This window comes from Cucurbita moschata, unplaced genomic scaffold (genome assembly GCF_002738365.1).
Source record: "Cucurbita moschata cultivar Rifu unplaced genomic scaffold, Cmos_1.0 Cmo_Scf00029, whole genome shotgun sequence".
Taxonomy (NCBI): Eukaryota; Viridiplantae; Streptophyta; class Magnoliopsida; order Cucurbitales; family Cucurbitaceae; genus Cucurbita; species Cucurbita moschata.
The window spans coordinates 2,532,841-2,548,853 of record NW_019268545.1 but is presented as its reverse complement, the minus strand read 5'-3'; the positions used below and the strand labels follow the sequence as shown (position 1 = coordinate 2,548,853).

The following is a 16,013-nucleotide window of genomic DNA, read 5'->3' as shown; positions in this document are numbered from 1 at the left end:
TTTTATTTGCTTTTGTCTTGTCTTTTATTCATGGTTAAAGATTCGAAACCTCGAAAATCATATTATTTTAGGATATGATCTTGATGAGGTCGTGTCTCCAGATCTAAGCACCGATGACTGACTTCTCATAGCAATATAAGCTAGTTAAGTCTAAAGAAAAGAAAAATTGGTGCACCCTAGAGTTCTAAAACGTCGTCCAATAGATTTGTAGCACCAGAAAAGGTGAATAACCCTCAAATACCAATTGGGTTTGAGATAAGCAAGAGAACCTCTTAAAACTTCGAGGCCTCTTAGAAGCTCAAATAATTGTAGAACCTAGGCCCGAGCTTCCTAGAACATGGAGAAAAATATGTTGTCACTTAATAGATCAAGAATGCGATTAGAGCCTACAAGTACGTTGTTTATTGATTATATTTATACTTACCAAATTCTACCCTTCTTTTTCAAGTGATTATTGATTGCTAATCGAGGTGAGAAGATTTGGGAGTTGGACGACTATAGAGGAGGGTCGTCCCAGGGCGTCAATGATATGTATAAGGGTTATAGTATTTTAAATTCTTATTATGTTCTAAAGTCTCCCTTTTGTAATAAACATTGAAACAATACTTTATTTGTAATTATTTTTAAAATTGCATTTGATGTAATAATCCGTGATTCAAAATCTCGAAAGAAGATCGTAACATATTCACAAAAAAGAACTTACCCAAAATTGTTTTTTATTTATTTGAAAATACTATTTGCCTCGAAGGCATAGGCTTTCATCTTGCTTACTTGAAGATTCACACTTGCAAGCTTTGAACCGTAGTTACTCATAGTTGTGGCCCTTGGCATGATCATCCCACGGGAATGAATGAACTCGGTTTCTTTTTTAAAACAAATTGAATAGTAATACTATCTCGAACAAACAAAATGACTAGGAAATACGTATAAATGTATTTATCTAGATCTTAGTAAAACAAATTTTCATCCATGAAAAAGTGAATGTAAATAGCCAAAATACTTTCATACCATCTTATATTTGCATGTGTTGAACAAAGAGAGAAACCTTCCCCACCAAGGTCAAACTCGATCACAACAATCTTCTATCAGAGATTTGACTTTTCTCAAACAGATGGTATTTGCAACCTCAATAATCCAACCATCTATAGTATAAATTTCAAAAACATTTAAAACATTTTCTAACTCTTGAAAACACGGTCGTGGTCTTACGTGTTTAAATACGAAATACTGAATTTTAGAAAAAATAAAAAAATAAATACAAAATAATTTAAATTGATGAAAGGTAAAACAACCAATTCTAACCTAAGATTCGGAATTAAAATATGAGTCTACCCTATGTCGTGCCACAGTTTCTGCTCGCAATGCAGCTGTCATCCGTACATGTGCGTCTTGCCTTTACCTGAAAAATGATATGACACACCACCTGAGTATTTCGAAGAATATTTAGTAAGTTAACCTACTATAGTAGACTATAAAAATGCAAACACACATGCTCTTGGGGCCTATCTCTATCTCATTTAGAGGTAACCACTAGTCTCGGACTACTATGGATATGTATTACTTCCCTACACATGACCCACACGTGCGAGTGTGAAACCCTAGGGGCTCACACACTCCCTGGACCCTCTTTAGTCAAGCTACTCTGTAGTGACGTCCGGAGGTCAGCAAAACCCCTGGTGTCATGTTCCCCATGAACACCCTTATCATCATACTTTGCGCATCCGCACTCATCATCTCTAGGGAAAGTATCTATATGCTTATGAACATACAACATGCATGAGGTCCCTCTAATTTCCATCTTATCATCTATTTTGACACAACTCTCTTGTCTTATCCCTTTGCTACATTACGTAACACATGCTCGTGGATATTTATATTAATATCATTTTCATGCTCTTAAGGTTGTGTCCTAGGTCGATCTACCGACATGATGCAATATGACACTCATCATCATATAGCATGCTTAATAGGAAGCATCAACATATTAAGATAACGTCTTGCAAACACATCATACTCATCATATTGTCATTTATAATCAAATAAATGGTGTGTGAAAGTTATCTATTTATAATTAAATAAATTACAAAGACATGGAAAGAGTAATAAATGGAAATAACAATAAATGGAAAGATACTTGTAGTAAGAAGGCAAATATCTACAGAGGTCGAGAAACACCCCCTTGCAGGCTATAATTTAGTACTAAATATTCTTAACACTCCCTCACAAGCTAAGCGTCGGATTTGAATGAACGTGAAGCTTGGATCTGAAAAATTAAAGAGAGGTCGAGAAACACTTTTCGAGAAGATGTCAACAACCTGGTCTAGAGGAGGCGTAGAGAAACACTTGCTTGCCCATCAAAAACTGTACAGGGATCGTCGCTCAGCGGCGATGGTGCCTTGGCTTTGGTGAGAATATGTCTAACCCGTGAAGAGGGATCCTCGCTCAGCGATGATACTACCTTGGCTCTAGCGAGAATATGTTTAACCCAAGAAGTCAAGACTCGAAGCTTTGCTCCCTTTTGAACGAGGTTTGTTCTCTTTGCTCCCTGTCATTGGATATATGAGTTCTTCAAAATCTCCACCTCCTGTCAGCTAATGAATTTATTCTTTCTGTAAACTCTCTCTAATCCAATAACTCCTAGTATAAAGGTGAAGGAGAATGACTCTTGAATTTGAGAGAAGGTAATAAAGTAGAGTCAAAGGTGAAGGAGAAAGAATATGTTTTACCAGTCGAATTAATCAATCTTTCTTACCGGGGGGATAAGGGAAGGGGGGAAGCCCCCAAATTGAAAGGCTTTCTTTCATTTTCTTCTTCTTCAGCTACCTAACTAATAAAATCAAATGAGACTCGGTAACATAGGTTGTATGGCTGAGAGTAAGGTCAAGCTTTTACTTTACGACCGTAAAGTTTCAGTTTTTAGGTAACTCAAGGAATAGAGTCAATTATCGAGTGAAAGAGTGAAAGAAGGTTCAGGTTCAGTAGCTAAGGTTCCAGTAGAAGGGGAAACCTAGCAATGTTGAAGCCGGTAGAGTCGCCACAATGGGCAAAGAAGCCAATTTTGGCGAGAAGGGAGGCAGCGACTTGGTTGGCGAAGAGGCCAGTGCGGCACCCAGATTCTAAAGGCAAATCTCTGCAGAAGGTCGATAGGTAGGTTAGGATTTTTGTGAAGGATGAAGGGAAGATTGGGAAGAAAATGAAAGAGACTAGGTTGGTTGAGGGAAAATCAATTGTGTTGGAAAATGTGAGGTTGTATGTACAAAGTATAGCAAAGGGTGATTTGGAGGTCAAAAGGGCGGAGCCGAAGAGTAATCAATCGGCTCCGCATGTGGCAACGATGGCGACTGCCCCTACGGCGTTAAAGACAGCAGTGGTGGTGGAGAAGAACAGTAGAGCATTTCAGAAGACATTGAAAAGAAAGGATCGGGGTTGCTAAACCGAGAGGACTCTGATACCATGAGAATGTTTACTTAATCCACCACACCTAAATGGTGTGAAAGTTATCTGTTTATAATCAAATAAATTACAAGGAAACGAAAAGAGTAACAAATGGAAAGATACCTATAGTAAGAAAACAAATATCTAGATATTTGTCTTATAATAAAATATCAAAGATGATATATATGGTAAACAGTAATTTAGTACTAAATATCTTTAATAGTCATTAAGTGCATCAAACACATCATGTACGTTATACATCGAAATATATATAAATTACGTACATTACCATGCATCATAACTCATACATCATCATACAACTAGTGTACGACATCATGCGATATAACTCATACATCATAAATATAAACATCGCATGCACCATCATATGTCATCTCCAACAAGTCTAATTGTAACTCATACCATTTCTAATCTATCCTATAATAAGGTCACCTACGTGATTAGCTTAGGCTGGTATCACAAATTTATCCTTAATGAAAGTTCGATTTTTTCCTTTGTATCCAAGTCAACGTTCAATTCTCTAAATTTTACAATGATTCATGTGTTAAATTTCATGCGAGACTTTGTATAACCAAAGACTTGAAAGTTATAATATATATAATTCTATTTTATTAAAATCTCATTTTCTATTATTATTATTAGTGTTTTAGCCAACATATTGTTACTCAAAAGAATTGGATGGAATTTGTTGCCCTCTCTATTTACTATTTTATCTTCTAATTTTGTTCACCAAATCTTTCATCTATTTACTCTCCGTAATATTTCCTCTTCACTTAAATTTGTATCTGTGATATTATGGGTATCAGGTGGGTTGAGAAGAGATAATTGGGATAAGGATGAGGGTCAGTGGAGAGATGTGGGAAAGTTTTTTTTTTTCTTTTGTAACGTAAGTTTTTTAATTATTTTTATTTGTTTATTTTCTTTGTTATTACAATTATATTTAAACTTCACCCAAATTTTTAATCGGAGATAACTAACTCTATAACTAGTCAAATTTACTAGAGGAGTCTTTCAAACAAGATACCTAACCAAACAAATATGATTATAGGTTAACGAGCTATGTTGAAGAGATTCAAAAGATGAAAATAGAGAAAAAAAAGAGCTAAAATACATGCTCGATGCATGATAGAAATAAACGATGTCTACTATTACATATATAAAAGCGTTCGATATTGTTCTTTTTTTTTAGATTTTGACTTATAAAGTAAACATAACTTTAATGAAAATGATTGTATTTCAACCTAAAAACGAGCTTGAATAATCGTACGTGAATTTATTTTCTAAGCCTAAACTATTGTTAACAAAATACAAGCAAATCACATAAAGTCAATCTTATTATATCGTATTTACAGATTCAAAGACAATAGTTTCTTTCATAATATATATTGTTGTGTAACTATGTATCCGTCCCATCCCATCGTGACTTTTTTCGACCAACTTAAGACCTAAACCACAATTGCACATGGAGTTTGGTATTTGTTATTTAGACCCAACATGAGTTCATTATGATGCTTGTTAAAAGAGTAGGTTAAAATTACCTATCCATGGTAAAAAGTTCCAATGAGATACTAGCAAAATTTGACCGGCATATCGATTTTGTGAAAAACAAAACCGAACCCATGTCATTTATTCAATTGGTTCAATATTTTCGTAATTATAAATGAAAATATGATTTATCGAGTGAAAATGAATCTTTTTACAAATTTAGGGTTTATACTCATATCATACATGTTTAACTTCAGTAATGTTTCGAGTAATAATTTTGCATCGAAACGGTATCGGTTTTTTTCGATTTTTGTTTTGTTGGACTCGTTAACTAAGATACTACTAGTTGGAATGAAAATTTCAAGTTTTTATTTGAAGCATTGTCCTAAAATTTGCCCTAAACCACAATAGCATCATGATAAACCCTAGTCATGACCATTCCACATTCAAAATCAAATATCTCTTCAATTTCTTAACCAAATGACATGAATAAATATTCATTGGAAAGCTAATGTAATAAGCTACAAAATGAAAAAAACCCCATTTAAATCTATTAAGTTTTTCCTAAGTTATGCTCATATTAATCAAGCTTAAAAGCACACTCAATTCATCTCAAACACCTCCCCATCCAAACTCCTCCATCAAAGCCACCCAAATCTGGCGCTATCAGCCGTCGATGACGTTTGATCGAACGACCATAATTTAAACTTGGAAAAGGTAGCGATCCGCGTGATAGGCGTATTTGCCAATCAGATCTCAGCTTCCTTGCGATGAACATGACAAGCCGACTATTTAAGCCTAAACATTTTAGCCAAACCCACTCAACGAAATTACCAGTAACATTTCATATAGCTCTCTCGTTTCTCTAGATCCCAATTTTTGTTCCGATCATCTTTCCATTTCTGAATTCTACTTCTGGTTTGTGGAATTTGATCTTGTTTCTACATCAATGGCTACTGAGGAGCCAGTTTTGGCGGTGGAGTCTGCGGCAGAGCCGGCCAACGCCGAACCAGCCGGAGAAAGTCCTGTGAAAAAGGCCGCGAAGTCGAAGAAATCCAAAGAATCGAAAGAGAAGAAGCCTGCTGCGCCTAAAAGATCTAGAAATCCCCCAACTCATCCTCCATATGAAGAGGTGTGTTGCTGAATTGGGTTTGGAGTTTAAAACATAATTTTCTTTCGGATTCATGTTTGGTGTAATGGATCTGTTTTGTTGATTTGGTTTGATGTTTTGATTTCAGATGATTAAGGATGCGATTGTCACGTTGAAGGAGAGGACTGGTTCGAGTCAGTATGCGATTACGAAATTCATTGAGGAGAAGCAGAAGCAACTTCCTCCGAACTTTAAGAAGCTTTTGTTATTCCATTTGAAGAAACTTGTTGCTTCCGGGAAGCTGGTGAAGGTTAAGAGCTCGTTCAAGCTTCTCCCAGCGAAATTGGCAGCTTCGAAGCCTGCTTCTCCTGCGAAGAAGAAGCCTGTTGCTGCCAAGCCGAAACCTAAAGCGGCGGTGAAGACCAAGGCTGTGGCTAAACCGGCAGCAAAGCCGAAACCGGCAGCGAAGCCGAAGCCCAAGACGGCTGCTAAACCCAAGGCTGCTCCTAAGCCTAAACCTAAACCTGCTCCCGCCAAGGCAAAGAGCAGTGCGGTTGCGAAGCCGAAAGCTGCAGCGAAGACTAAAGCTGCTCCCAAGCCGAAAGCCAAGGAGAATCCCGCCAAGGTTGCTAGGACATCCACGAGGTCCTCACCAGGGAATAAGGCACCTGTTCCCAAACCGGTGGTGAAGAAAGCACCGGTGGCCAAGAAGGCTCCGGCGAAAAGTGTTAAGTCTAAGAAAGTGAAATCGCCGGCGAGAAAGGCTCCGGCAAGAAGAGGAAGGAAGTAAATGAGATAGAAGGAAAACTAGCGGCGGTCCTGTAAATCCGTTATCCTTGTGTGGGTGTACAGAGCCTTACATCCCATGCTATAGAGGAGTTTACTTCAGACTTTTCGAGTTTCTTTTACTTGTTTACTTGTAGACCTTTTTCCCAAGTTGATGTATCACTCAGCTTAGTTTTTAATGGAAATTCTGTGATCAATTAGGAGCGTCAATTTCAGTTTTCAACCCATGATTTCTACGGCCAGTCCGACTGCATCAATTATCTGGAAACGTTCCGTATCTCTTACGCTAGAAATGGATATGGATTGCTTAATCGAAGTTTGAAGCTTGGTTGCTAAGCTTGGTAAATCTCGATCTTTCTTGTACTTCTCGCCCTCATATCTGTCTACGATGATTTCAAAGCGTATTTAATTCATTAGCTAGCTGTATTTGGTCATTGCTTAGATAGGTTGATTGGTTGATAGAGTTTGATCATACCCGTTCATCCCTTTTGCGATATGATTTATCATCTTTCTCATTATGTTTGGTATAATCTTACTGATGTTTGCATTATTTCTCCCTTACAGATTGTTAGGTTTTTCGTGCTTGGATAGGTCACTGAGTGAGAAGCTATCATTATCGTATAAAATCATGAAGGTTATAAGACTGCTTAATAAATCTATTTGGGTATTTGATTTGGGTATTTGTTGAGGATGGTTGGGAGGGAGTCACACGAGTTTAGAAGTAAGGAAGGAATGTCTCTATTGGTCTGAGGTCTTTTGGGAAAACCAAAAGCAAAGCCAAAGCCATGGGAGTTTATGCTCAAAGTGGACAATATCATACTATTGTGGAAAATCGTTATTCCTAACATGGTATCGATTTTGGTCTTATTCAACATAGTCTAACACCCACGAGAGTTTATGCTCAGAGTGGACAATATTATATTGTGGAGAGTCGTTATTTCTAACCTGGTATAGAGTCATGCCCTTAACTTAGCCATGTCAAAAGAATCCTCAAATGTCGAACAAAGAAGTTGTGAGCCTCGAAAGTATAGTTAAAAGTGACTTAAGTGTTGAACAAATGGTGTACTTTGTTCGAGGACTCCAGAGGAGTCGAGCCTCGATTAAGGGGAGGTTGTTCGAGGGCTCCATAGTCTTAGGGAAGGTTCTGTAATGTACTTTGTTCGAGGAGAGGATTGTTGGAAGAGAATCCCAGCTAATTTAGGGAATGATCATGAGTGGTTTTCTAATTCTACACTTGATTTTTGTTTGGATGGACCAATTTTCATGTAACTCAATAGACAAACATCTCTTGCTGCTTGCTTGATTGTATAGGTAGATGTCACTATGGCTTGAATTCATTCCTTCCTAAACTTCATATTTATTAGAATTTTCAGGATAATCTGTCAAGTATATGTGTTTTTTCCTCTAGGACTTTCTGTTAGGATATTTGTCGGGTCAAGTTGACTACATATCGTAGTCTTTTTGCTCGGAGTAGTAACAAATTAGGAGAGGGAACTTATCATTTAGTAACGAATTTCCTGCATACAGTAAAGGGGGAAATTCTAGGGAGTCAGTGGCTTACATGTATAAGGAAGGTATTTAGGAGAACGAATGTACTAATGAATCAGAAGGCATTGTTAATGGGTGGAGAATTCTGCTGTACATTCTACCTCGAATCTCTTCAATTCATGTGTGAGAACAAATTTGGGTAGAAAGATTTTTATATGAAAACCAATTTGGTATATAGGAGGAGAATCCATTAACCAGAACTTTTGCCATCTTTTCTGTTATCTATTCCAAATGGATGTTCGGTGTAGGTTAGCAAGGTCGATTCGTTCTATAACTACTCATGCAGGTCACCTACTAGGATATCTATGGATTACTAGGATTCAATAACTTAGCTGCTATCAATGTTATTACTCCTGAGTTGTTCTGAAGGCTCAAAGAAGATTAATTAAGTCTTCTGTACTTTCTCATTGGCCTTAGTACATGTGATTGAATTGAAAAGAAGATCCGTCTTGCTTTCTCTCTCTCTTTCTCCCTCTGGGTTGGATTTGTGTGTGCAGAGATGTCGAGGATTCAGATCGTTTTATTTTGTTTTGGTGCCATTTTGATATCCTTAGTCTGAGGAAGCTCCATATTAAGTTTATGATATGGCTCTTTGGAACCGTACTTTTGGCGATGTTTCTGGATATAGCAGCGCCATCCTGTAAGATTAGGAGATTTCCTATCAGGTTGTGATATATGAGATTAATTTGTTAAATCATGGTCACTCTTTTAAGAGGATATTATGAATTGGTGGATTTGCTGCTGTTTGAAGAGCATGGTTGAGAGATGTGCTTTATTTTTGGCTAAATCACTAGGAATGCTCATGTAAGATCGTTCTTTGCTGTGTTGAGCAAGTCCTTCGGGCTTTAAGACCTCGGTTCGATTTGGTGCAATCATCTGTAACTATTAGGTTCTAACGTTCAACTAGGATGATTTAAAGTTACATAATCGTATTAGCTTGCATCATCCTTCTTTAGTCTACTGTTAGGAATCATGAACCTTCATAATGATATGATATTGTCCACGTTGAGCATAACCTCTTATGGCTTTGTTTTTGGTTTCCTCAAAAGGACTCGTACTAATGGAGATGTATTCCTTACTTATAAACTTGTGATCAACCTCCCAACAATCCTCAACAATTCTCCCCTCGAACAAAATACAACATAGAGACTTCCCTGAGGCGTATGGAGCTCTCGAATAGTCTCTCCTTAATCGAGGTTCGACTCCTTCTCTGGAGCCCTCTAACAAAGTACACTCTCTGTTCGACACTTGAGTCACTTTTGACTACACATTTGAGTTTCACAATTTCTTTGTTCGACACTTGAGGATTCTATTGATATGACTAAGTTAAGGGCATGACTCTGATACCATATTAGGAATCACGAATCTCACAATGGTATGATATTGTCCACTTTGAGCTTAAGCTCATGACGTGTGCTTTTGGTTTCTCTAAAAGGCTTCATACCAATAGAGATGTATTCCTTACTTATAAACCCATGATCAACCTTTAATTAGTCAAGGTGGGACCCCTCTCCCGACGATCCTCAATAACTGCTTCCTCCCTCCATCATTTCGCCGTCTCCCGTCCCCTTCAAGTGATGTGCAGACATGTGTAGCTGCAATATTTTGTACGTGTTCGTGATTTGTACAAAGCAATAATTGAACAGATTGACCATTTCTTATTTGGCACAATTCAGTAAATAATAAAAGTTTATTTATTCATTTTTTGTTTTGAATCCCTTTTAACTTCCTACAGGCGTTTAGCATTGTTATAATTTCTGCTGCCACCGTGAGAGCATCAAAATGGTAAATAACTCATGCTTGTTCACAGTGTCATATAATGTACGCCGGCATGTTTGCTTTTGCTATCTGTACGTTTATGACAATCTTGCATCCTCTTTGTTGGCATCTGTGTGTGTCTATTTCTCTTGTACGGCACGGCGTTCAGCCCCTTTGATTTCCTTAATTGTGTTGTGGTTTTTATATCCCACCTCTGCAAACTGTTTTATCCTTGAGAAGCATCGGTAATTATATTTGAATTGATTACACAATTTTCCTCTTTCCTTCAGAGCGATAAATTGAAGCCAGAATTTCTCCATCGAAATATTACATTTTCCATGTGGCCAAACCCCAGAATGTTTGAGGAGAGCCTATCATCCTACAACCTTGGCAGGGAGCTGCTTCATATTCCCCATGGAATAACCTGGAAAATTTCTCCCTAATATCCCCACGCGAGATGGTTTGTTGTAAGTCCATATTCTCATTTATTTTGGTGATTAACTCTTATTTAGTTCATAACCATTTTGGTTCATATTTTATATTTTTTTATTCATGTATGTGCATTAATATTGGTATGCCTATATAAAAGTTTGTCTAGCATTGTTTTGAGACATGGACCCATTACCATTTTGTATTTGCTTAGAGATAATTGGGAGAAACTTTGTTGAGAGACTTTTCCGTGTGAGAGATACACTTGTAAACACTTTGTTATAATGACTGGCTTAACTTAGGGATGTAGGAGAATTTTCTCTCTGAACCATGTAAATCTTTGTACCTTTGTTTAATTTCTGTTTGTAGGTGTGTGAGTGCGATCGATCTTGCTTCTGCTTTCGCTACAACAATCGGATATTGGAGCATTGAAGGTTGTGGCATTAGGATATTTCTCAATGGGTTAATAGGAGGAAAATGTTTTCTTTAGCCATTGAATTCTCTATTTGCTTTGCGGATGGTTTTCATATGAGCCATCATGACAAATAATAGGCTTCACATGAGGGTAATGGTTTGAATTGTTATCTAGTTATTACCAATGTTCAATAGTTTCAAGTGGTACACGCATCACCTATGGTCACCCGATGTTACGGGTTGTCTAGGTAGACTGCAAGCTGCCATATGGATTGCTTAGAGATTGTGTTATTTACTACCTCATCATTGTAACCAGTTGGTAGTTAAGGTCTCATGGGTACATGGGTAGGATTTGGTGACTTAACGGCGAGCCTCAAAAGTTTGCTAGCTTCTTGTGATTGGTTTAGTCGGTATTTTATTAGGTTTATCTTTAGTCGGTATTTCTCTTTACATATTCTCTCTTTTGTTCTTCACGTTTTTCATTTAGATTGAGCGTGTAAGTTATACGATCCTTGGTCCTAACAATTTTGGAATGATTTTAGTATTTTTAAAACCACTTCAAACAATAATATTTTTCAGATCTCTATTCTTGTTCGAGGATGCCTAAAATGATGAATATGGAGGGGACAAGAAGTTTGATGTTCATGGTAACATTTCATGATTTTCATCCCTCTGTTGCTCTCAATCATTAATTTTGAATCTGTTCTCTAGAGAAAAAACATGAACATGAAGCATTTTGTCTTCTGCAGAAAGAAAAAGAAAAAAAAAAAAAAAATTCTGTATTGTTTTGTTGTAGGAAAATGGAGAAGAAACTGTTATTTTCAGATGGGATGATGTCAAACTTGAAATGATGAAAAAGTTTGGTTCACAAAATGCCATGAATTCTGTTAGGGTTCGTAGATTCGTGCAGTTGTATTCATTGATCTACGATAAACTAATTTGGTTATCCTATTCACAGCGACCTCATTTCTACACAAGTTGTATCACTGGATTTGTTCAGTCGAGTTGTCAAAGGGTGATTTGTTTTGTCGGGTTGTCAAAGGGTGATTTATGCTAACATGACCGGAACTGGAGTCTCAGATTTTGCAGTTTCATGGCTGCATATTCAGTCAAGCACATGAGACTGAGTCGACTATACTTGAGCTCGAGAAAGATTATTTATTACTGACTGTGTTGCTTCAACTTCATTTGTCACTCATGACGTGTAGTATATAGCAAGACTACCAAGTCAAGTCTCAACAAGGAAGATTTTGAGCTCCAACCACACAGGAATGGACATTTTTAGGGACTAGTCCGCTTCCCATTACCCGATGAGGGGAATTCCTCACACATAATTTAGGGAGCCATTGAAAGGTGACTGAAACATTAGAAACAACTACCCGAGCTAATTACAGAGGCAAGAAACATTGGGTAACCGTTTCTTATTTTAGCAACCTTTCGGTGACCTTCCTCATCATATACTCCCATTTTATTGGAAATTCAAACGTTGCAATGTCTATCCCGACTCTTAAACTCATTAGCGTCTTAAGCGCTAAACACAGTTTTTTCGATCTTTTGCACCATTTCAAAAGTAATTAGAACTAATTTAGGTTCTTATATCGATGTTATTTTCCTTTGTCACAAATATAAAAGTTCACGGTCTAAATTTATAAATTAATTATTTTTTTTCGGCCCTCGAGCAATCAATTTGTTCATACACAAGGTGTTAGTTTCTAGGGTCACTATTGAGTCATGAGTGTGTTAAATGCTGGCTGGCTGAAAGAGCCATTGTTTCTTAGCATCCCAACATTACATGGAGTTTATGACCCACCTCTATTTATGATCTTCACATGTTACCTCTTTCTTATTTTATTTTTATCATTATTTTCTTCTCAACCATACCATTTAATTTCCGGACCCTTTCACCCAACAACTCTACAAAAGCAACGACCGGAGCGGGAGAGTTAAGAGCTAAAAACGAGGATCCTCCACGTCTTTCTCTCATTCAAAACCGTGCATGAGGCTTTCATCTTGCACGGCTCCTAAGCTCGAAGTCTAGTTATTAATGGACCACACTGACATTCATCCTCCTCTTTCTGCATACACTGTAGTTAACTTCAGTTGTATTATAGTTTACATTATAGCCAATTTACACCATACCCATGTGACCATACCCTATTCATTATTGGCCCACAACAATTATATCAAAATTTTGTACTCGTAGAACGCGCCATCACCTACCATCCTTTCTTTCTTCTAGCGGAGACTTCCACAAAATAAAACGGGCGGCATCATCGTATGCTCGAAATTTGTTGCCCTAGTTTATAGTTTATAATATTGCAGTACTACTATGGCCGATTTGTCACCCATTCTACTTAAACAACCTAAAGGTTTTGCCCCGCAACATTTGGAGAATGAGTGTGTATATATATATATATATGTGCATGACTTGGTCAGTTATTCTCGCAATTCAAATAAGATTTAGACCAGGGGATTGAGTTAAGTCTCTGAAAGCATGGTTCTTGCCTCCCTCCTTAGAGCTCGTCCATTCCTTGGGTGATCCCTTGCTCTCATGTTCGAGGGTTTGCTTGTCATTTAGGCCGGTGAGTGAGTTTTCTACTCATTACAGTCACCCCGTGATTCTTCACACCTGAATAGTACCAGGACCCTTGTGCTCCGACCCTTGATTAGATAAACCCCCCTATGACCCACTACTCGAAATGAACCTTGCAACAAGACGCTACGTTACTCTTAGATCAAATGCGCATACGTATGTATATATGTATTATATGCTTTTCACGAATAAATTTGGGACGGGATTTTTGAACCTCCAACAAAGAATAACTGTCTTAACTAATGAACTATGTTTATATTCATGTATTTCTTTCTCATTTCAGATGAAGTTTGTGTATCAAATATAAACTGACATGCAAAAAATTTACATTCAAATTCGTTCATAAGAAGAAAAAAATCGAATTTACGTCAATCTATTTGCTTAAGCTTCTATTAGTGATAGTAATTCAACGGGTATCGTTCATGAGATAAACGAACCAAAATAACCAAAATCTACCATTAATCGTCAAGGGGGGAAAAGTTGAGTTTCTCAACAAGAAGAAAACTTGAGAAAAACAAAGCAAGATTTTACCTTATTTCTTTCGAACTTCCCCAACACAACAGAAATACCTCACAAAATAGTAAAAGTTGGTGAATTAGAACAACCTTTCACAGACCTGCATATATGTATGTGTCAGTAATCGACGCCGAGGACTTGTCGAGACGGGCCAACGGAACAGCGAACCCAAGCTTTAGATTGAGAAAGAAAGCCAAGTTTCGACATCGAGACGAAAGATTTAACATGATGGGTGTTGAGGGGAATGAAGCCTGGTCCGAAATCATTCCAAAGTTGACGAGTTTGATTCCCGAGAGGTTGAAATTCAAAGAGATGAACGATCTCGCACCAGACAACATTTCCCACAACTGTTCATGAGGAGAGAGAAACACAAAAATAGAGAGAAAAACAATAAATTGTAAACTTTCTTGGGGTCTTTTTATACTCATCGAATTATCTCTTTGTGCAAACTTTTCGTTCTCATTTTGTGAAGAAAGAAACAGTACATTGATTTCATTTATGTTCGGTTTTTTTAATGTAACATTTTTGTTTTAAAAATTGGTTTTTTTTAAGAATAAAATGTTTAAAACAAATATAAAATAAAACGTAAAAGAAAATATAATTATTTTATTCCTATTCCTATCTCACAAGTCTTCATAAAATGATTAAACTTAGCTACAAACGGCTCCATGACCTTCTCATTAAACTTAGCTACAAACGGCTCCATGACCTTCTCAACAGATACTATCAATTGTCTAGGATCTCGTTCTCATTACCTAAAAAAAACATAGTTTAAAAGTTTAGGAATCGACGCTTTATAATGACATGATATTATCTACTTTTAGCATAAACTCTCATGACTTTGCTTTGGGATTCTCGAGAAGGACTTATACCAATAGAAATTTATTCCTTATTTATGAACACATTATCATTTTCTAAATTAGTTAACGTGGGATTCCCTCCCAATAATCCTCGATATGGAAAGGTTGAGTATTTAAAAGTACAAGTGACTCTACTATAGGGATCGAAAAGGACAATCGCGTACACTTGGGCCCTACACGGCCCATGTATATGCACACAAAGTCACTAGGCGAGTATGAGTCCTATCCATACCTAACTATGGGTGTACCCATCGAAAAGAATGAGATGCCTAAGGTTCCACAAGGTAAGAGAAAATTATAATTCAGTAACTGTAATTCATAATCTTTAATTTATTCACTCGTGGATCTCATTTTTCGAAACTCATAACAAATCATCGTAATAGAATAAAATGTGTTCACATATCATACAACTGTTAGCCTCAATAACTCATGACCAATATGGTAACGACACATACTGAACATATCCAATTAATATTCGAGACGTTTCAGTAATAAGTTCACTTACTTTAATGAGCCAAATTCAACCCTTTTATGCTCCTTTGAGCTAACGGTAGCGTAGGTTCAATCTCTAATCTCATATATTATGCTAGAAAAGCTTAAATAATCTTTGAATCTAAGAGAAACTGAACCAACTAAGACAAAAGGAAAATCAATTTAAAATGCAATGAACGGAAGAAAAAAACCAAAAACCTTGAACCTTACGTGAATCGAGCTTAGTCGAAAAAAAAATGTACTAATCAGTGGAACCAAGTTTTATGTAGGCAATGATCTCATTCATCTAAGCACGATTTATGTTAGCGGGATGAAATAAACCTAGGCCGTTAGAACAAGACCCACGTCGTCGACCTGCATCATTCGCAAGAGGAATGAAACTAAAACGATGATTTATCATGGAAAAAAATGTTGAAACCCAATTGATAGATTGAACCCAATTCGATCTTACAATATTTTATTAAGAAAAATAATTTGAATTAATCGTGTTAATTTTTTAAACAAACTTAAACAAACTATATCGATCTAACTCAGAATCAATTCAAATAAATTTATAATTCGACCTAAAACATTTGAATGACGAATTATT

General features: G+C 36.8%; 1 protein-coding gene and 2 long non-coding RNA genes across 3 annotated transcripts; 2 read left to right on the top strand and 1 right to left on the bottom strand.

The window, feature by feature from the left end:
• Positions 1-5,749: 5,749 nt before the first annotated feature.
• Positions 5,750-7,034, top strand: LOC111463936 (histone H1-like). Its single transcript, XM_023107916.1, has 2 exons — positions 5,750-6,070; positions 6,177-7,034. The coding sequence occupies exons 1-2, from the start codon at positions 5,888-5,890 to the stop codon at positions 6,816-6,818; spliced, it is 825 nt and encodes a 274-aa protein (XP_022963684.1). The 5' UTR covers positions 5,750-5,887; the 3' UTR covers positions 6,819-7,034.
• Positions 7,035-9,770: 2,736 nt separating this feature from the next.
• Positions 9,771-12,229, top strand: LOC111463937. Its single transcript, XR_002713962.1, has 5 exons — positions 9,771-9,969; positions 10,098-10,147; positions 10,411-10,587; positions 11,543-11,610; positions 11,760-12,229. It is a non-coding gene; the product is annotated as an uncharacterized LOC111463937 (long non-coding RNA).
• Positions 12,230-12,392: 163 nt separating this feature from the next.
• On the bottom strand, positions 12,393-14,517 carry LOC111463938. The gene is made up of 2 exons (XR_002713963.1): positions 14,088-14,517; positions 12,393-13,592 (listed from the first exon to the last, which is right to left on the bottom strand). It is a non-coding gene; the product is annotated as an uncharacterized LOC111463938 (long non-coding RNA).
• Positions 14,518-16,013: the final 1,496 nt, after the last annotated feature.